Consider the following 22,293-nt stretch of genomic DNA (forward strand, 5'->3'; position numbering starts at 1 on the left):
ATGGGCATTCATCCAACAAGTCTATTTAACAAATTTGAGAATCTATGTGTCAGACAGCATTCTGGGTCCTGAGCGTAGAACAGGCCTTGTTCCCATGGAGCTTCCAGTCCAGTGGGTGGGTACAATAACTGTATTTACCTCAGGATTAAAGAAGATAGTGTGGATGCAGGACCTAGTATACTAGGAGCTGAATAAAGGACAGTGATTTTTTTCTGGTGTTTGAAAGGCTCCCCAAATAACCTCTCTTTCTTCCCCAAATTTGAAACCAGTTAATAGAAAGACACAGGACAGAGATTTGAAATTCAATCCTTTCAGAGAGAGAGAAAAAAAAATGGGTTGGAGGATATAGCTGAGCTATTCAGGCAAAATGGGTTCCTAAATAATTAAGCTATCCTCCTAACCCAGAAGGCGTGGCAGAAAATCCACATACAAGGATTTTAGGGCAGCCACCTGGTTGGAAGTGGGGGCTTAAAGCTGTGCGTGTGGCATAGTTTGAAGAAAGGTGATTTGTCTTTATCAAAAAGTGATGAATGTGATGGAGATTACAGGGAGGCAAGCTCCCCCTTGACCCCCATTCCCCCGTTGTTGCTTCCACTGTACCACTTCTGCCTTAATGCCAGCTTCCGGACTCTCTACACTCCACACTGAAGAAGACAGGAGGGTGGGCTAGTGAGGACCAGCTGTATCAGACTACCCTGAGGCACTACTTCACATCCCCTGGCCTCACCAGGCTCTTTTTGCAGCCCTGTGCAGCTCGGACCAGCTTCACACACAGACAGCGCCTCACCTCCTGCCCAGGGATTCCCTGTTGACCCTGCAGCCCAAGTGTGTGCAACCTGAAGTACAGGCAAGTTAATGTTTGATGAGGCGAAGGTTTAACCAAGGGAAGAATGGAGCCAGTGCAGAAATTCCCCACCCTCACCTCCTCTCCTGCCCACTCTCCCAGGGAATGGTCTGAGATGCCATTTATCCAGCTACATCTCTAGGGTGAGTTCTCCCTCTTTCTCTGCTTGACCCACCTCGGCCCCCATTCTGCTCCGTGGAATTGCACTCATTAATGAAATCTGAAGTCAGATCTGCTTCCTGGGGAACCCAGGCTAAGATACCAGTCTTCCTATCTCTTATGAAGGAAAAGCCCCCCACCCCCATGGTTTTTCCCAAGAGGAAAAGACATTTGTGAGACACTAAGGCCATAGCACTTTATTCAGGACAGACGTGAAGGATTCCCCCAGTATTCATCCCCCTCCTCCTCTTCTCCCTCCCCCTCCACACTATCCATGCCCACCTCCTCGTAATCCTTCTCCAGGGCAGCCATATCCTCCCGGGCCTCGGAGAACTCACCCTCCTCCATGCCCTCGCCCACGTACCAGTGCACAAACGCCCTCTTGGCATACATCAGGTCGAACTTGTGGTCCAGGCGGGCCCAGGCCTCAGCGATGGCGGTCGTGTTGCTCAGCATGCACACGGCACGCTGCACCTTGGCCAGATCACCCCCGGGCACCACAGTGGGGGGCTGGTAGTTGATGCCAACCTTGAAGCCCGTGGGGCACCAGTCCACGAACTGAATACTGCGCTTGGTCTTGATGGCAGCGATGGCGGCGTTGACATCCTTGGGCACCACGTCTCCACGGTACAGCAGGCAGCAGGCCATGTACTTGCCGTGACGGGGATCACACTTCACCATCTGGTTGGCAGGCTCGAAGCAGGCATTGGTGATCTCTGCCACCGACAGCTGCTCGTGGTAGGCTTTCTCTGCAGAGATGACTGGCGCATAGGTGGCCAGGGGGAAGTGGATGCGAGGGTAGGGCACCAGGTTGGTCTGGAACTCCGTCAGGTCCACGTTGAGGGCGCCGTCGAAGCGCAGGGAGGCCGTGATGGAGGAGACGATTTGGCTGATGAGGCGGTTGAGGTTGGTGTAAGTCGGGCGCTCGATGTCTAGGTTGCGGCGGCAGATGTCGTAGATGGCTTCGTTGTCCACCATGAAGGCACAGTCTGAGTGCTCCAGGGTGGTGTGGGTGGTCAGGATGGAGTTATAGGGCTCCACCACGGCTGTGGACACCTGCGGGGCTGGGTAGATGGAGAACTCCAGCTTGGATTTCTTGCCATAGTCAACAGAGAGCCGCTCCATCAGGAGTGAGGTGAAGCCAGAGCCAGTGCCCCCTCCAAAGCTGTGGAACACCAGGAAGCCCTGAAGTCCTGTGCACTGGTCAGCCTAGAACGTGAAGGCGAAGAGAAACATGGGATGTGAAGCACAGCTGACCAACAGCAAAGAACCAGCTCGTGCTGTTTGAGATTTCCCCAAAAGTTTCATAAAATCCTTGGAAGACTTTTCCAAGGGCACAAAATAGACCCTGATAAGGAGGTCCCACTCTGTCCTCCTTGTCTCTCTTCCTCTCTCAAACCTCCTGAAGCCTTCTACAGACAGCTCTCTTGACTCTTGTGCCATGGTCATTTTTGTCATCATAACTTGCCAACTCCACCCGGCTTCCTACCCGTGCCCCCTGATCTAACCAGATGTTTCTGGAGGGCTTCCTTACTGAGATGAACAGCCCAGGAACCTGATCCCTGTCCTTGCTGGAGGCTGAAGTTGATCAGAGGGCCTTGAGCTGGTATTGTTTGGATCCCTGTTTTTCACAGGGCCTTCTGCCCACATACCTACAATACAAGGTGGCATTCTGGGACTGCTTATGGGTGCTCATATCTTGGCCAGGCAGCCTATCAACTGGCAGCCACTCTGCCCAGCATCGGGCCACTTACTATAGAAGATAAAAGGGACACCCAGCTCCAGGCTGGAGCCCATACTCTGCCTCCCCTCCTCACTAGTCCTGATCCTGTGTGTTTAATGCTTGTCCAGGAGACTCTCCCAAGGATGGAAGGTGCCCTTCCCCTGTCTGGTCTCCAGACCACTTCACAACAGGAATCCAGATTCCCCCAGCCCTCAGCTCTTCTCTCACCAGCTTCCGAATCCGGTCCAGCACCGGGTCGATGAGCTCCTTTCCGATGGTGTAGTGGCCACGGGCATAGTTATTGGCAGCATCTTCCTTGCCGGTGATGAGCTGCTCTGGACAGAAGAGCTGGCGATACGTGCCCGTCCGAACCTCATCTGCAGTGGGCAGAATTTTAGGTCCCCCTCCCCTTGCAGCCTGGCTCCTGGAGCCCCAGGGTACCCAGAAGGGGTGGGGTCACCAGGCCCGAAGTTCTACCCTAGAGGAGCCCCATTCAGCCTGCTGTTATTGCCCTTGATCGTAAGTGTACTTCAACGAAAAGGAAAGAGATGTGGAGTGACCTTGAGACTCTGGAGCTGAGTGACAGCAGAGCTGGAGTTCTGATTCGCTGCAGCAACTGGGGACGACAAACCAGTGCTCTCCAATTATGGAGAAGGGCTTGCTGTGGTACCTGGGACAAGGCCGTGGCAGGGGCTGGTCATCACTCACCAATCACAGTGGGCTCCAGATCCACAAACACCACCCGGGGCACGTGTTTGCCAGCCCCAGTTTCACTAAAGAAGGTGTTGAAGGAGTCATCCCCTCCCCTGATTGTCTTGTCGCTGGGCGTCTGCCCATCTGGTTGGATCCCATGTTCCAAGCAGCAGAGCTCCCAGCAGGCATTGCCGGTCTGCACTCCAGCCTGCCCCACGTGGACTGAGATGCACTCACGCTGAGTGGACAAAGGGCAGAGAGAAGCGTATCATGCCTGGACACGATTCCTGCCTTCCTTCCTTGCGTGGTTCCCTGGCTGAGAGCAAGAGTTCCTGGACTTTGCTCTCGGCGCCCCACGTCCCGGGGGTGGGGGGCAGTGGCGGCGGGCAAAACCCTCAGGGGAAGCAGAAGATGTGACCAGTTCTAAGATTATAGAGTCTTTGCTCAGTGACTAAGCATCTTGAGGAACATCGAGGGGCTCAGATGAGTCTGACAGAGCATGATAGGCAACACACCCATGTCCAGAAAGAAAGAAGGGGCCATTAGTAAGGAACACAAGATCCAAGTGAGGTTTCAGGGGTCAGGGACAAGGATGAGGTTTAGAAAAGCAGAAGGAACTCTGGATTCATGTTAAAGCTAGGAATGCCAGCAAGGAAGGGGAGAGTGGGCCTGGGATGGATGTGTGTGTGCTGTTCTTTCCTCTTGGGTGTGTGTGGTTCTGGAGTGATGAGGGGCTGGGAAGAGAGTTCTTCCTCACATGACTCAAGGCTGGTCAAAGAGTTCTTGGCCCCCGGAGCAGGACTGGGGTAACCTGCTTGGTCCTAGAAAAAGAGAAAGGTCATTGCCCTTCCTGGGGAGCCCCATGAGCATCAAAAAGACTTGACCCTCCTGCTTCATCATGTACTGAGCCTCCATTATCTGCCTGACACCAGGCGGAGACTGGGGATACATAACACCTAATACCCAGTCCCTGCGCTTAAGAAACTCACTGTCTGGGGAAGGGAGCGTTTCATATGATAACAGATACGTGACAGTGTGGTAAGTAGGATCCCAGAAAGTTTCTTCCTGCTTGAGAAGTATTTACGGCAGACTTTAACAACAAAACGAGCACCCACATCCATCAGATTTCCCCAAGCTTTAAGGCTTAATCATGTTGAGGGTGTAGAGAAATGAGAATTCTCAGGCTGCTGCTGGAAGCCCAAAGTGACGCATCTTTTTTGGAGAGTGATCTGGCAATATCTAGGAAAGCTGAAGATGCTCTAGAGAAATTCTCACATAGGTGCACAAGAAAACAGGTGCAAGAACAGTCACAGTACCATAGCAATGGAAGCCGATTAAACGTCCTTCAACAGGAGAAAATAAAGGATGATTCAGAAGTGGACGTGGATGAATACAGGAAAGAATCTTGGGCTTCCCTGGTGGCGCAGTGGTTAAGAATCTGCCTGCCAATGCAAGGGACACGGGTTCGAGCCCTGGCCCAGGAAGATCCCACATGCTGCGGAGCAACTAAGCCCGTGCGCCACAACTACTGAGCCTGAGCTCTAGAGCCCGCAAGCCACAACTACTGAGCCCACGTGCCACAACTACTGAAGCCCGCGCGCCTAGAGCCCGTGCTCTGCAACAAGAGAGGCCACCGCAATGAGAAGCCCACGCACCACAACGAAGAGTAGCCCCCGCTCACTGCAACTAGAGAAAGCCCGTGCACAGCAACAAAGACCCAACACGGCCAAAAATAAAATTAATTAATTAATTAAAAAAAAAGAGTCTTGCCCCCCAAAATCCTTTTTTTTTTTTTTTTGCGGTACGCGGGCCTCTCACTGCTGTGGCCTCTCCCGTTGCAGAGCACAGGCTCCGGACGCGCAGGCTCAGTGGCCATGGCTCACGGGCCCAGCCGCTCCGCGGCACATGGGATCTTCCCGGACCGGGGCACGAACCCGCGTCCCCTGCATCGGCAGGTGGACTCTCAACCACTGCGCCAGCAGGGAAGCCCCTTGCCCCCCAAAATTCTTCATAGAAAAAAAGCAAGTTAAGAAGAATCATAATACAGTACTATTTATATAAATCTTTAACTTGTATGCATCGTTTACAGATAAATTTTTATATTTGCTATATATTCTTGGAATGTATTACAGAAGTAAAGAAAGCAAGGGAAAATATTAGCACCCAATTTGGAATAATGTTAGAGGAGGGAGGTGAATGCATTCAGAGAAGGATTCTGTTTCTTAAGCTGGGTAGCAGGTGTTCATTATATTATTCTTTATACCTTTTCTCATGTCTGAAATATTTCATAATGAGGATGCTTTATCCATAAATTTTACACTTCTCTGACTTTGTAAATATGACACAAGGGCCTTGACTTTTTATGATTTTTAGATGACTGGGATTAATACATAGACCACCTGTATCCCAGCCCCATTACTCCCCCACTTGCCTCTCTGTGGGCGTCTTCCCCTGGTGAAGTGGGGCGGTAACAAGAGCCCCTCCTAGAATCACTCTGCAGATGAAAGAATGCGTGTAAGTTGCCTGGCTCATTGGACGACACAAAGTAGGGTGCGCCATACCTGTCGGACCCCCTTACCAATTCCCCATCCCCCAACCCCGGGGGTCATAGTAAGAGAAAGTAATGAATTAAGCTGGGAGGGATTTCGGGACAAAGGACTCCAGAAATCCCCAGGTCCAGGAGGGAGGGCTGACTCAGCTCACCAATCACCTGGCTGGCAGGGCCAGCACCCGCTGCTGCACCTCAGAGCCTGCCCAGGCTCTGTGCACAAAGCCGGACCCTGTCCTGGCTCCCACAGCTGCTGGCCCACGCAAGGTGTGTCTGACCTGGGGTATGCCGGGGTCGCTGGAAACGATGCCCCTCACTCTGGGTTTGGGCAAAGAATTCAGCCCCTGGAATCACACAGACTTGACCTCAAACCGCACCTCAGCTTCTCCCATTCCCTTTTCTTGCCGGTGAAAATAGTATAATCTCACGCTCAGCAGGCTTTGTCATTAGGTTGTTTAGTTCTGTATAGTGAGCATTAATTAGGTGCCAGGCACTGTGCTCAGCGCTTCACATACACTATCTGCTTTAATCTTTACAACAACCCCCTTAGGTAGGTGTCTTTATTACCCTATTTTACTGACTCTCAGAGAGGTCAAACAACTTGCTCAAAGTCACGAGCAAAACCAGGAATATTCAGAGAGGGGACAGTCTGGGTCCAACCACACTCCTAACTGCCCTTCTATCCTGCCTGTCGGGGATCCGGGTAAAAGATATCAAATGAGCCCCATACACAGCACCCTCCCTCTCCCCACTGATATGTAGCTGAAATGAGGGGTCAGACCAAGGCACAGCAGAAGAACAGGACTATGAAGATATGTCCTTACAGCCGGGAGGTGGGACCAGAGGCCAGCAGGGGCCCAAGCTTTGCAGGAAAGTGCCTACACTTGCTGCCCCTGTCCTGCTTACCCCACTCTCCCTACCCCTAAATTCAGAGCCCTTCAGCAGCCCCTCAGACTCAGACCATGTCCTAGTTACCATGGCCTGTCCCTCTCTATCCCCTGAACATACCAGCACATTTAGGGGGCTGCACTCACATCTGGAAGTTTCTCTCCCTCTCCCCCACCTGATCTGCCCACACGCTGTAACCCCATGAACACCTGGACCATGGGACCCTCGTTTGCACACTCAGCCCCACCTCTGCTTACCATGCTGCCTGGCTGGGGGCTGGCTGGGGTCGTCTGTCTGTCTGTCTGCTGCAAGTTGGAAGGCAGGGACAGGCCTGTGACGGACCCACAACTGCCGGCCTCCTTATCCTCTCTGGTCTGCTCTCGGGGAGGTGGGGGGTGGGAACTCCATTTCCTGATGGTTCTGCCTGGCCCTCACAGGTGAGAGGGGATTTAGAAATCAAGCCCCCTGAGCTCCAGCACTGCCCTCACCCCCAAGGTTGGTGAGGATTGGAAGAGGAGTAGGCGGGGCTAAGAAAAGTCTGCAGTGGACCAGAAATGATGAGTCCTAGGGCAAGAGGTCAACTCAGGGCCTTCTGGGTGGAAACTCAGAATATCACAGAACAGAGGGAACTAGAGCTCAGGTTAGCCCCGTCTCAAGCACTTAACTTCCTTTGCCTCAGTTTTCTCATCTGCAGAATGGGGAGAGGTAGTATTGTGAGATTAAGCAAGATAAACTTCCTTACATGTTTAGTCCAGAATTGCTGTTGTTCTCCACAGGCAAAGCAAGATGCTGAGCATCTTCAGGGCTATTCCTAAGTGTCTCTCCCTGTTCCAATCCAAGTCTTTGCTGTCCCAGCCTGGCCTTATTTCCCCACAGAAGGAGTCACCATATGGCCTTGGGCAAAATTATGAGATAAAAATGTTACTCTCGGGCTTCCCTGGTGGCGCAGTGGTTGAGAGTCCGCCTGCCGATGCAGGGGACACGGGTTCATGCCCCGGTCTGGGAAGATGCCACATGCCGCCTGTGCTCCGCAATGAGAGAGGCCACAACAGTGAGAGGCCCACGTACCGCAAAAAAAAAAAAAAAAAAATGTTACTCTCTCACATTTGTATCCTGCTCTGTAGTTCTAAAGGCAGCTTCACCCCTTATCTCCTTTGAGTCCCTCAACAACTTTGTGAGGTAGGCAAGGTGAGGCCTCCACTCCCAGAGGAAGAAAAGGAAATTGCAGCCCCTTATGTTTTGCCCAAGGTCACGTGGGAGTTAATTAGTGGTGGAATTAAGATTCTCTGGAACTCAGGCTCAGTGACTCTCCCCTTTCCACATGGCAGAGTTGTCAATGTCCCTCATCCCCCTGCTGTGGTTTTTTTTTTTTTAAATAAATTTATTTATTTTATTTTTGGCTGCGTTGGGTCTTCTTTGCTGCGCGTGGGCTTTCTCTACTTGCGGCGAGTGGGAGCTACTCTTCGTTGCGGCACGCGGGCTTCTCATTGCGGTGGCTTCTCTTGTTGCGGAGCACGGGCTCTAGGTGCGCCGGCTTCAGTAGCTGTGGCTCGCGGGCTCTAGAGCGCAGGCTCAGTAGTTGTGGTGCACGGGCTTAGCTGCTCTGCGGCATGTGGGAAGCCCCCCTGCTGCGTTTTTATTTTCTTTCTTCCCATCCTAAATTCTATGGGGCTTCCCTGGTGGCGCAGTGGTTAAGAATCCACCTGCCAATGAAGGGGACACGGGTTCGAGCCCTGGTCCAGGAAGATCCCACATGCTGTGGAGCAACTAAGGCCGTGCGCCACAACTACTGAGCCTGCACTCTAGAGCCCGCAAGCCACAACTGCTGAGCCCGTGTGCCACAACTACTGAAGCCCGCATGCCTAGAGCCTGTGCTCTGCAACAAGAGAAGCCACCACAATGAGAAGCCCTCGCACCCCAAACGAAGAGCAGCCCCCGCTCACCGCAACTAGAGAAAAGCCCGTGCGCAGCAACGGAGACCCAATGCAGCCAAAAAAAAAAAAAAAAATTCTATGGTCAGTGGTCAACACTCCCTTGCACGTCCCTCAACTCCCTCTCCTCCGTCTAGCTTCAGTTTCCTCGTTTGACTAAACCACAACCCTGGTTAAATCCATTTCTTCACCAATTCTGTGCCTGCACTGACCCAGCTAAACGGTGGCTGTAGAAAAACCCAGAACCATACTGACTGATCTGACTTCAAATGCATGACCACTAACCTCAAATGGACCCTAAAGCTGCCTGGAAACCACATTACCAGTCTCCAGTCACACTTGCAGCCAGCACCGTGACCAGGAATAGGAATGCTAGATTTAGCAAACAGCAGCCCTACCCAGGAAGAAGATGCTAATGTGAATTTTCAGCCAATGTGGCAAATGGTGAGAGAGTTATCCTGAGGTTGGGTCTTTTTTCAGAGCCCTTCTCACCACAGCATACAAGGGTGCGACCCAGAATATTAAGATGGTTAACTCTGATTTTGGCTGTGGACTGAAGTCTTCTCTCTCCTACCTGGAACTAAGAGGCCAAGATCCCTGGAGAGAAGACACAGCCAACCAACACTTCAAAGGTAAGGAAGCCCAGTCTACCCTGGGTTGATCCATGAAGCCATAGACCTCAGAAATTATTATCCAGATGAATGGACTTGGGACCCACTGGGCCCAGAAGTCTCCTGCTAGCACTCCAACTTCTCCCAACTGGTCTTTGAAGTTGGGCATCTCAGATTCAACCTAGACAACACTAATTCTGGAAAGAAAATTATCCCAAAGGCAGGCAGGGGGAGGGGTCTTATGTAAAACAGAGTAAAGAGACTGAGATTTTTTGATAGCATGTTAATGTGTCTGAGTTATAAAATGAGAGGTAATCTATACTCTTCGTTCCTTCAACAAATATTTATTGAGTGTCTGCTATGTGCCAAGCACTGTTCCAGATACCAGAGATACAGTGGTAAGCAAAAAGAGTCTGTGCTTTTTTATTTTATTTATTTATTTATTTATTTATTTATTATTTTTGGCTGCGTTGGGTCTTCGTTGCTGCGCGCTGCTTTCTCTAGTTGCGGCGAGCATAGGCTACTCTTCATTGTGGTGCTTGGGCTTCTCATTGCGGTGGCTTCTCTTGTTGAGGAGCACGGGCTCTAGGTGCGTGGGCTTCAGTAGTTGCAGCACGCGGGCTCAGTAGTTGTGGCTCACAGGCTTAGTTGCTCCGCGGCATATGGGATCCTCCCGGATCAGGGCTCAGACCTGCGTCCCCTGCATTGGCAGGCGGATTCTTAACCACTATGCCACCAGGGAGCCCCAAGAGTCTGTGCTTTTAAGGAGTTTATATTTTTGTGGGAAGACTTAATAACTAAACAAACAAGAGAATTTCAGATAGCAATGAACACGTGAAGAAAACAAAACAGGATAATGGCCCAGAAAGAGATGGAGGGCTACTATTGACAAGAAGCCACTCTCTAAGAAGGTGATATTTGAACTGAGCGATAAGGAGATGGCCACACCAAGATCTGGATTGTAGTGGTCCAGGCAGAGAGAATAGCAAGTGCAAAGGAGCAAGCCTGGTGTATATAAGGAAACCGAGGAAGGGAGGGAGGGGGCTACGCAAAATGAGGTCACAGAGGTAAAGGGGCCTGGCAAGGAGAATGGCTTTTATTACAAGTGCAATGGGAGGGTTTTAAGCAAGCCTCATTGCCTACTTTGTGTTTTGTTTTAGTGAGATTATTTCAGCTGCTATGTGAAGAATGCATTATAGGGATTCAAGAGTAGGAGAAGGAAGCTGGTTAGGAGGCTACGGAAGACATCCAGAAATGAGGGGCTGGTGGCTTGGACTAGAGTGGGGATGGGGGAAGTAGCTGGGTTTGAAGTAAAGTGATAGGACATGCTAATCTGGGGTGTGCAGACCTCACCAACAGCCTCCCCTGACCCCTGCCTCCACTTCTTCTTTGCTGGCATGGTCCTGATTTTGTATAATTATTCACCCTTCTACTTGGTCATGCCCAACTTGGTAACTTCCACTTGGCCTTTCCCTAGACCTAGGGCTAAGTAAAGGTTAGTCCAAACCATTCCTAGTAGTTCCATTCCCTCCTTCCAGTGACTAGTTTAGGCCTGGGGCCAGTGAGATATAAGGGAAAGTCTGCTCGGGTGCTTTAAGGAAAGGTTTTTCTCCCTGATAAAAAGAGATGTGGGAGGAAACCAAACCCCTTTCCCGCCCTAGGATGGTGTCATATGAGGGCATAATACTTGGAGCTGCTGCGGCCATCCTGTGATTAGGAGAGAAGATGCCGCCAGCCCACTGAGGATGCCAGAGCAGAAAGCTGGAAATACCGGACTTTTTGGTGACATCACTGAATCCACCCTGGACCCACCCTACACTCAAGGCTTCTTGTAGGATAATAATTGTACCCATTGTTTAAGCTGCTGGTAGTTAGGCTTTCCATTACTTGAAACTAAAACATTCTTACTAATAAAAGAGGGGAAGGAGAGAGGGAAAGAGGAATGCAGGATGATCCTAGGTTTTTACCTAAGCACTTGGGTGGAAGGTGATGTTGTTGACTCAGACTCGGAAGCCTAGGATAGAAGCAGGTTTGGCAGGGAGTGGGATGAGGGTAGTATACTGAGAGTTCTACTTTGAATGTGTTATGTTGAGCTGTCTAATGTGCTTTCAAGGTATGATGTCAAGAAGGCAAAGAGTCATGTGAATCTGAAGTTTAGAGGAGAGGTCCAAAGTGGAGGTATACATTTGAGAGCCATCAACGTATAGGTGATATGTCTTTCTTTTTGTTCAGTTCTTGCACTTCCGTTTGGCAATGTATATACTCTAGGTATTTTTTTTTTTGAGTAACCCTAAATATGTTACAATCACTTTTTATTAAGGACACTTAAAAATATACCCCAAAGTAGAGATAACATAATAAAACCCCATATACTCATCACCCACCTTCAACGATTGCTCCTTCAGGGAGAAAAGCACATGGAGAGCCTGGGACTGAGCTATGGGGAATGCCCTTTAGAGGTAAACCATCAAAGACCACCAAAAAGGAGTGGCCAGAACAGAAACCAGGAGGGGAGGTGTCATCGAAGGCAAGAAGGAAGTGCGTCAACTACAAAACACTATAAGGGAAGGATAAGCTATGTCAAATACTGCTGAGAGGCTGAGAACGATGAAGAGAGAGACGTGACCTTTGGCTTTGGCAAGATGGAGGACACTAGAGACCTTGGCAAGAACATCTAAGTGGAGCATATGAACCAGGTCTGCGTGGACAGCAAGAAGGAGAGAAGACATGGAGATATTCCTTTGGAAAGATGGGTCTGTGAGGAGGAGGACAGCTGGTAGATGCTCCATCTGAAAAAGTGTAAGGATGTGCACCAAGGCTCAGCTCCACCTCTCCCAGATGGAATCAATGGAGACATTTTAAACTTTGATGACCTTGCTGCACTGCTCCAAGGTTGTGGTGAGACTCTGAGAAAGACAGAGATAACAATGGGCATGGTGAAGAGGGAGAGCGATCCAAAGAGAGAATGGACATCCATGTAGGGTAAATGGACTAAGCAATGCGTCATGAGGAAGAGTGAAGAAGTGCCTGGCATCGTCTTCTAGATTCTGTACATGTGAATGTCTAAGAGTTTTCCATCTGGTAATATGGACTGTTACCTGCACACCTACCCGGAGTTTATGCCCTAATTCAGGGGATCTGTATATACCCTGAGAAGATACATACACTCTCACAGCCATGCACATACACACATGAGGGTGCACAAACACACATGCACAATCAGAAGCAGAATCTATGTTCCACTAACACGCCTTGGGCATGTCTCCCTGAAACTTTGTCTTCTCCATTTTTCCTGCCAGGAGGCCTGCTCAGTGGTTGTGAACTCCTTGCTACAGGGGCCAGCGTAATGTAAATGTGTGATGTGGGTTGAGCATATGATGCTAAATGGCAACAGGCACTGGTCTTCTGTGTCAGGGAGACACAGAGTGATGAGGGCTGCCTGAAGTGGAGCAGCTTGTTGCCCATCCTAAGAGAGTAGCCGCCACCCAGCTGCATTTGTTGCCTATTGGTTTCCTATGGAGGCTGTAAGAAATTGCTACAAACTTAATAGCTTAAAACAACGCAAATTTATTATCTCACAGTTCTGGAGGTCAGAAGTCCAAAATTGGTCTTATAGAGATTGCAGTATTATGATTGAAAAGAAAACAATATATATGGTTACTCAGATGACCAAAATATATTTCTTATATATTATTTGGTGTTTGTCCACTCCTCCCGGCTCACAGTTCCCCAAACCCTGAGAATTCCCTAAGTGTTGAGAGTGATCAAGGTGTCTTTTGTTATGTTAATGAGGTGACTTTTGGACCCACCTAAGGAGGGGGGATGCTTGCCAGTGGAGCCAACTGAGTGATTAGAGGGTTAGAAATTTCAGTCCCACCACCCGCTTCTGACCTCCTGGGAGGGGCGGGCAGCTGGAGATTGAGTTCAATTACCAATAGTCAATGATTTAATCAGTCGTGCTTATGTAATGAAGCCTCCATCCAAACTCAGAAGGATGGGGTTTGGAGACCTTCCAGGATAGTGGACACATGGAGGTGCTGGGAGAGTGGCGCTCCTGGCGCTATGGAAGCTCATGCCCTTTCCCCGTACCTTGCCCTCTGCATCTCTTCCATCTGGCTGCTCCTGGCTTATATCCTTTTATAATAAACCAGTGATCTAGTAGGTAGAATGTTTCTCTGAACTCTGTGAGCCTCTCTAGCAAATTAATTGAACCCAAGGAAGAAGTAATGGTAACCTCTAATTTACAGCCGGTCAGTCAGAAAGACAGGTAACAACCTGGACTTGTGATTGGTATCCTGAATTGGAGGGGGCTGTTGGAACTTCCAATTTGTAGCTGGTGGGTCAGAAGCATAGGCAACAACCTGGCCTAGCGACTGGCATCTTAAGTGGGGAGTGGGTGACAGTCTTGTAGGACCAAACCCTTAATCGGGGAATCTGATGCTATCTCCAGGCAGAAAGTGGCAGAATAGAGTTGTTTTTTGTTTTTTGCAGTACGCGGGCCTCTCACTGTTCTGGCCTCTCCCATTGCGGAGCACAGGCTCCAGACGCGCAGGCTCAGCGGCCATGGCTCATGGGCCCAGCCGCTCCGTGGAATGTGGGATCTTCCCGGACCGGGGCACGAACCCATGTCCCCTGCATCGGCAGGCGGACTCTCAACCACTGCGCCACCAGGGAAGCCCTGAGTTGTATTCTTGAACACCCTGCTGGTGTCTGAGAATTGCTTGGTGGTGTGTGGGGAAGCCCCCTGCCCCACACACTGGAATTGGAAGCCTGCTTAGGGATAAACTCAAGGTGTTGGTATGGCTGTCTTCCTTCTAAAGACTCTAGAGGAGAATATGTTCCTTGCCTTTGCCATCTTCTGGAGGCTGCCCACATTCCTTACCATGGCTTCCTTTCATCTTGAAAGCCATCCCTCTGACCTCTCCTTCCCTGACTCTGACTCTCCTGCCTCCCTCTTCCATTTATAAGGACACTTGTGATTACTTTGGGCCCACCCAGAAAATCCAGAATAATCTCCCATCTCAAGACCTTTACCCTAATCACATCCAAAAAGACATGTAAAGTAACGTAGTCACAGATTCCAGGGGTTAGGATGTGGACATCTTGGTGGGGAGCTATTCTGCCTATCACAATTGCTAAATGGGAATGCAGGCCTAGAATAGTCATATCTTCCAATTCTTTTCAAGATAAGCTGGAAATCTGGATTTTTACATGATTGTGCAGAAAAGAGTTAACATAGCAGAACTGAGACTTAGAAAGGCCTGCTCGCAAGGTTGGCCCTTGGCTGGCATCTGGGAACTTGGCTCTTAGAGTGCGCCCAGTCAACAGCTAACTGATAAGGATGGTTCATTGTGCCTAGATGGTGTGTGTAAATGATATGATTTATGCTGAACACCTGCTTTTCTTCTAAAGAGTCTGGAATTTTGGTAAGTGCAAGGCAGAGGTGCCTATGCAACCAGACCCCACTAAAAACCTTGGGTGCTGAGTCTCTAACGGGCTTTCTTGGGCAGAAACGCTGCAGGGAAACATTGTCCCATTTTCATTTTGGAGGAAGAGTACGCTGTGTGAGCCCTTATGGGAGGGAGAGGGCATAGATTCCTTCAGACTCTGCTTGTGTCTCTTCCCCTTATCATCCAGTTGTGTATTGTTCCTACATCACTGTAATAAACCTTAGCTGTGAGTACAAGTTTATGCTGAGTCCTGTGAGTCTGTTTGGCAAGTCTCCTAACATAGGGGTGGTCTTTGGGGATGCCCCAAAGACAATTCCTGATTTTTTTCATATTCTAAATGCTATGGGGGTTAACACTGTGGGCGAATTTGGCCTCCAGGCTGCTAATTTGAAACTTCTGACTTCTTAGAGTTTCACCTTAATTTTAGTCCCATCTCTGTAGTGAAAAAATTCACCTGACACACACTTAGCAAATCTTTACCACATGCTAAGCGCCATACTAGGAGCTACAGACACAAAAGTGAATAAGACACAATCCTTACCTTCAACAAGGTCGCTATCTAATAAGATGTACGTGTACAAGAATAACTGCAGCATGATGTGCTACACACGCTAAAATAAATGAATAAAATGCTCTAAGAGTCCAGACAACTGCATACACGGTGCTTTGCTGTGTATGTACACATCCCTCACTTCATCTGGTCCTCACAATCCGAAGTTATTATTCCAGTTTTACAAAGAAAGAAGCTGAACCTGAAGGGCAAATAGGTTTTGGATTTTGCCTAAGATAGCGCAATCTTCTTAAAATATTCATTCTGCTGGGGTTGGGGTGCACAAGGAAAAAAGAGGGCCAGGGAAGGTCTGCAAGAGGCCGTGTGTTCTGTAATCACCAAGGCTCCTTGCTCTGTAGAGACCATGACCCCATTTCCCAAAGCAGCCTCATTGTATGCCCTTGCCAGTTTTCTTTTTAATGAATGAGTCTTGTTCTCCCAACCATATGGTTAGTCTACTGGGAAAAGAGACCTTGTCATATTTCACTGTATTCCTTTCCATGCCTTGCCTAAGTAAGGTGTCGATTAGCTATTTTGTTGGTAGAAAGTTGCCATTGCTAGTTATTTTATCCTGATGTGTTGTTCTGTCAGGCAGCTCTGGCCCTAGGAAACACTCTGATAGGAGAGGCAGGTGAATCCTTTCTAAGTGACTAGCCTGGGAGACAGGTTTCTTAATGTGACCAATAGGCACACAGGGCACTTCTGATGATTTCCCCAGTGAAGGGAGACAGCTAGAAAATGTAAGGCATGCAAGGGAAAGCAGAAGTAGATTGAAAAGCCCATTCTTGCAAGAAATGGAAATGAAACGTAAAAAGAAGGAATAGCTTCAGCTGAGACCTCCACCTGAGCTCTGAGGGCGTTGAGATGCATGTCGCAGATCCTGCCTATGGCTTAGGGACAGAAGAGGGTGGGGAAGTCAAAATCAGCCATGATATCTGAATCTCCATTTCCTTTTTTCCTCTTTGGAGTCAACAAACGTTAGGATACCTCACAACAATGCTTTCTGGGGGTGGAATCATTGTCTCACCGGTGAAAATGCCAAGGACTCAGTGAGGTTAAGTCACTTGCCCAAGGTCACACAGGGCAGTCAAGATGCGAATCCAGGTACTGAGGGCTTCGGTCCAGAGCTCAGGCAGTTCTGGCAGCAGGAAAACGGGCAGGTGACGATGGCGAGGGCCGGCTAATAGTGACGGCGCTGATGACGGGGCCACTGACCGGCGTGTAGCCTGCGAGCCGCAGGAGATTCCGGGGGTCGGCCCTCGCAGACAGACTGTGGGGCTCGGCTCCGCGGAGCAGCCTAAGGGATCGGCAACCTGGGGCTCAGGCTGTGCAGCTCCTGGTCCTCGGCCGCCCACGGGCGTTGGCGAAGGCCAGCCATCCCGGCCGGGGACCAGCAGGCCGCTTGCAGCTGCAAGGGGTTCCTGGGGGACAGGCCAGAGCCAGGCAGTTGGCCGGAGCCTCCAGGGAGGCGGGTCGGGGAGGGCACCGGCGAAGGCTGGCTACAGCCACTTCGGATAAACAGTCTCTACAGCACCCGCCCTAAGTCAGAACACCTGAGCCACAGGCGCCCCCATGACGCAGGTGGCGAGACTCGTCCTGGCACTGCGCCCTGCGTCCCAACATCGGAGCTCAGGAGGTCTGAGTGTCGGCTCAAAACCCGGAGCGAAGGGTTAAAGCTCCGGTCGCTACCCCTAACCCACGCGGGACAGGTGAGGGACGGGGGCACGCCAGGGGGAGGGGACTCGCCCTGGCCCCACCCCTCCGGGCCGCCTATCTTTTGGGGGCGTGGCCTATGGGCTGCCCAGCTCCTAGTGGGAGGTCGGAGCGCGTGGGCCCGCCCCCCGCATATAAGAGCGGTGCGGCACTGCAGCTAGCGCAGTTCTCACTGAGACCCGTCACCCGGACTCTACGTGAGACCCACCGCCTGGACTCACCATGGTGAGTGCGGCCCTGCCGGCATCTCGCCCGTCCCTTAATTGCCCCTCTTCTTCGGGGAACCTCCCTCCCGGGATGCTTGGAGCCCTCCATCCGAAGTTCCTGGTCTCGAGGAGTTGGGGGAGTGGGGTGGGGGGGTGGGGGGGTGCATTTCCCCCACCCCACCCCCTCCCGGTGACTTTGGCTGAGCCACGTTGTCCACTTTCGGAGGCTGGGGAAGGGAGTGGAGTGGGGTGGGATTCTTCACGAGCAGAGAGGAGTCCTCCTGGAATCCCCTCCTGCTCCACCAAGCATTTTGTGCCCTAATTCTCCTGAGGGGAGTCACGCGGTCCCGTGCCCAGTCCTTTCCGCCGGCGAGGAGACCCGCTCGGCTGCCCTCCGCCCCTAGCCTCCCCCTCACTTCCCGGTCCCCGGAACTGACCAAACACGTGCTTGGCGCAAGAAGGTGGAGGGGGTCAGATTACTTGGTGCAGCATCCCCCTTTCCTCCGACTGTGTGTGTATCCCTCCTACCCACAGTCCCCTGTGACTCAGCACCCCTCTTCTGATCCTGGAGGGGTGGCGAGAATGGGGTTCAGCCTAGTCAGGCGAGCCGGATTCTCTCCAGCCGGAATCAGGGTGCACGGACGGGCAGAGACAGCTGGCGCTGAGCGAGAGTGCGGCCGGGGCCAGGTTGGGGGGAGGGGAAAGAGGTGTGTGTAGGGGGGTGGTATTTATAGCCTAGGGACCGGGACCGAAATCCAATCCTCGCTTTCCGCCGGGATGTAACTGGAAAGAATCTAGAAGGGGGTGGGGGGCGAATGCAGGGCCAAGGTTCAGGATGGCGCTCACCCTGCCCAGGGCAAGGCGGTTACCTCTGGGGCCTCACCGCAGGTTCCGCTTCCTTTTCTCGGTATTTGGAAACCGTCACCCCGCCATTTCGGTCTCGAAAAGGGAGGCTGCGCCGGCCCTGCGTGGCACCACTTTGGCTCTTCAGAGGTTAATTTCACACTGGCAGGGATGAGCCTAGGGCAGCGAGTGCCCCAGTACCCACAACCCGTATTGCCTGCGCCTGCCGTCTTTTGCTCTCTGCAGTCTCGGTGAGGGCTCCGCAGTGGACGAAGGTGGTGAAGACACCCAGGGTGTGGGGGTGGAGGTGACGAGCGCAGCCAGACGGGCTTGAAAGGCGGTGGGGGGAGGGCATCCTGCTGGCCAGCGTGGTCAGTTGACGCCTGGCTGGAAGGCTGAGACACCTCTGCAGCCCGAAAGAATGAAAGGGGGAGAGGGTTATACGAAATACTAGTTGTTCCATCCTCAGAGCAAAGAACTAATCAAGCTGGGAACCTCTAGCTATAAATTCATAGCTCCGGAAAACCTTCTGTCCCTCCTCAGGCTCTTGAGAAGCTGATTTGTGGGAGTAGGGATTGGGAACAGCTGAAAAATCGCTTGTCCTTGTCTCAGTTACTGCAGTGTCTGCCTGTCTCATACGCACTTGCCCTCTGCGTCCTCCCTGAGTGTCCTGTGAATGTAGCAGGGTCATGTGGAGCCACAGCTCTTACTTGACAAGGTCCCAACGGAGAAGTAGGCTGAGGGACTGGCCTGCCCTACTGGGTGCCTCCAGTTGGAAAGTCCTATGCAGGGGAGCCTGGGCAGGCTGCCAGCCTCTTTGACCTCTGCCCAGCCCCAAGCCTCCACTTTTGCCAACTGAGTGATCCTAACTGGTACATGATAGGGTGGGAGAGAGGCTCATGAGGTAAGGACTTATGTATGTGGAGCTTATGCCATGTCCCCTCTCTTTATCCTTCAGCGTGAATGCATCTCTGTCCATGTGGGGCAGGCAGGTGTTCAGATGGGCAATGCCTGCTGGGAGCTCTACTGTCTGGAACATGGGATTCAGCCAGATGGGCAGATGCCCAGTGACAAGACCATTGGTGGAGGGGACGACTCCTTCACCACCTTCTTCTGTGAAACCGGCGCTGGAAAGCATGTGCCCCGGGCAGTTTTTGTGGATTTGGAGCCCACCGTAATCGGTGAGAGGAAGAGAGGGTGGAATTGAGGGGATGGAAAGTGACTCTAAGCTTCTCTCTGGAGAGAGGGTGTGTAGACCTGGCTTTCCTGGCCCTAAAAACCCCTTGCCCTGCTGGAAGCTAAAGAAGGCAAGCTGATTGCAGGCTGGCCTGGGCAGCAGGTCTGGGTTTCCCACACACACTGGTATCTCAGGCTGGCAGAAGGATGAGCTCTTCCATACATCTGACCACAGTTACCAGGCTGGGGGAGGGAGGTACGTGCTGAGCACAGCCTTGTGGTTTCTGCCCTAATGATGTGGTTTATGCCCTTCCAGATGAGATCCGAAATGGCCCATACCGACAGCTCTTCCACCCCGAGCAGCTCATCACTGGGAAAGAGGATGCTGCTAACAACTACGCTCGTGGTCACTACACCATTGGCAAGGAAATCATTGACCCTGTACTGGACCGAATCCGCAAGCTGGTGAGAACTTGGGATGGAAGGAAGGGAGCGTTTGAGAGGATGCTAATGGTCAGAAACATTTTTTCCCAGATCCATTTCTTTTTCTTTTCTTTTTTTTTTTTTTTGCGGTATGCGGGCCTCTCACCTCTGTGGCCTCTCCCGTTGTGAAGCACAGGCTCTGGACCCGCAGGCTCAGCGGCCATGGCTCACGGGCCCAGCCGCTCCACGGCATGTGGGATCTTCCCAGACCGGGGCACGAACCCGTGTCCCCCGCATCGGCAGGCGGACTCTCAACCACTGCGCCACCAGGGAAGCCCTCCCAGATCCATTTCGTGGGGTCATCTCTAATTGTACATGTCCCAGAGCATGCTGCAGCTATGGGATACTCATTAGTCTTTGCCTTGACTCCTGAGAAATTTTAGGCGTTTGTGAAGCCAGAAGATAAGAGTTCCTCAGGCCCCTTCCCTGCCCACATTGCTCTTTACTTTCTTGCCTTTCAGTCTGATCAGTGCACAGGACTTCAGGGCTTCCTGGTGTTCCACAGCTTTGGAGGGGGCACTGGCTCTGGCTTCACCTCACTCCTGATGGAGCGGCTCTCTGTTGACTATGGCAAGAAATCCAAGCTGGAGTTCTCCATCTACCCAGCCCCGCAGGTGTCCACAGCCGTGGTGGAGCCTTATAACTCCATCCTGACCACCCACACCACCCTGGAGCACTCAGACTGTGCCTTCATGGTGGACAACGAAGCCATCTACGACATCTGCCGCCGCAACCTAGACATCGAGCGCCCGACTTACACCAACCTCAACCGCCTCATCAGCCAAATCGTCTCCTCCATCACGGCCTCCCTGCGCTTCGACGGCGCCCTCAACGTGGACCTGACGGAGTTCCAGACCAACCTGGTGCCCTACCCTCGCATCCACTTCCCCCTGGCCACCTATGCGCCAGTCATCTCTGCAGAGAAAGCCTACCACGAGCAGCTGTCGGTGGCAGAGATCACCAATGCCTGCTTCGAGCCTGCCAACCAGATGGTGAAGTGTGATCCCCGTCACGGCAAGTACATGGCCTGCTGCCTGCTGTACCGTGGAGACGTGGTGCCCAAGGATGTCAACGCCGCCATCGCTGCCATCAAGACCAAGCGCAGTATTCAGTTCGTGGACTGGTGCCCCACGGGCTTCAAGGTTGGCATCAACTACCAGCCCCCCACTGTGGTGCCCGGGGGTGATCTGGCCAAGGTGCAGCGTGCCGTGTGCATGCTGAGCAACACGACCGCCATCGCTGAGGCCTGGGCCCGCCTGGACCACAAGTTCGACCTGATGTATGCCAAGAGGGCGTTTGTGCACTGGTACGTGGGCGAGGGCATGGAGGAGGGTGAGTTCTCCGAGGCCCGGGAGGATATGGCTGCCCTGGAGAAGGATTACGAGGAAGTAGGCATCGACTCCTATGAGGACGAGGATGAGGGAGAAGAATAGAACAGCTGCCTGGAGTCCACTCACTATGTTTATTGCAAAATCCTTTCGAAATAAACAGTCTCCTTGCACGGTTTCTTGTCCCCTCTGTGAGTGATTAAGCTTCTGCTGCCTCTTCCCCTTTTGTGCTGCTGCTGCTTCTGCTGCTGCCCTCACTATGTGCTGCTCATGACTTTTTCCCTTCCATGGCTGAAAGTGAGACCTTCAGGCCAGGAAAGAAAGACCTTCCTTGCCAGGCCCAGGAAACATGACCCCGTGTATGATCCTAGAGGAGCCCAGGATAGGGGGGAGATGAGGACCAAGTCTTGGACCTGTCTGTCCAGCCATGAGCTGTTAAAGGATCTGAGGCTTCACTTCTGTTCCAAGTAGGAGTTTAAGCCCAGCAGTTTCTGTATTTGAGAGTTAGACGGCTACCCTATTCTTCCCGCTGCTCTGCATTCACTGACTCTGGAAGCAAGGCTTGGCCCAGGTAACTCTGTGCATTATAAGGGCTTGGGAGTGGGGCTGAGCTGGCCCAGAGTTCCTGGGCATGGAGCCTAGTCATAAGTTTGGGGGATGGGAGGGAACAAGGGCGATCTCCTAGAGTTGTTTGTGTCACTGCACCTCCTAGCAGCTTTGCAAAGCTTACTGTTGGTCTTGCTGCTTTGCTGGGGCCTAGGGTTGTGCTATTAAAAGTCAGGTCATTTCCCCTCTGTTTGTGCTTTCTTTCTGGCCTCAGCCTCTGTGTTAGCTGGTGGGAGCCTCCTGCCAGGGCCCTGGGGAAAACTTCAACTTTGCTAATAGGCACCCTGGGACCCACACTGACGTCAGCAGTTGCGGGTGGGCACAGTGCGGGGAAGAAGCTTCAATCTCAGGAGCAGGAGATGCGAACCCTGCCCTTGCCTCCCCTCCCTGGTGATTCAGGAACACAGTGCCCTTCCCAGGGGAACAGCTTTCAAGCCCAGCAAGGGCAGGGCCCCTGTTTACTCAGCAGAGTAAGCAGGAAGTGGCAGCTGGATACTGCCACACCACACTGGCCTCATTAATCATTAACCATGTGTGAACT

At 51.9% G+C, this 22,293-nt stretch overlaps 2 protein-coding genes across 2 annotated transcripts; one reads left to right on the forward strand and one right to left on the reverse strand.

The window, feature by feature from the left end:
* Positions 1-1,204: 1,204 nt before the first annotated feature.
* Positions 1,205-2,203, reverse strand: LOC132428769 (tubulin alpha-1D chain-like). Its single transcript, XM_060017072.2, has one exon. It carries the CDS (start codon positions 2,126-2,128, stop codon positions 1,205-1,207), a length of 924 nt encoding a protein of 307 aa, XP_059873055.2. The 5' UTR covers positions 2,129-2,203.
* A 15,049-nt stretch (positions 2,204-17,252) lies between these two features.
* Positions 17,253-21,940, forward strand: LOC132428350 (tubulin alpha-4A chain). Its single transcript, XM_060016062.2, has 4 exons — positions 17,253-17,335; positions 19,118-19,340; positions 19,652-19,800; positions 20,280-21,940. Exons 1-4 carry the CDS (start codon positions 17,333-17,335, stop codon positions 21,249-21,251), a joined length of 1,347 nt encoding a protein of 448 aa, XP_059872045.1. The 5' UTR covers positions 17,253-17,332; the 3' UTR covers positions 21,252-21,940.
* The last annotated feature ends 353 nt before the right edge of the window (positions 21,941-22,293 follow it).

The sequence above is a fragment of the Delphinus delphis genome, chromosome 7 (assembly GCF_949987515.2).
Source record: "Delphinus delphis chromosome 7, mDelDel1.2, whole genome shotgun sequence".
Taxonomy (NCBI): Eukaryota; Metazoa; Chordata; class Mammalia; order Artiodactyla; family Delphinidae; genus Delphinus; species Delphinus delphis.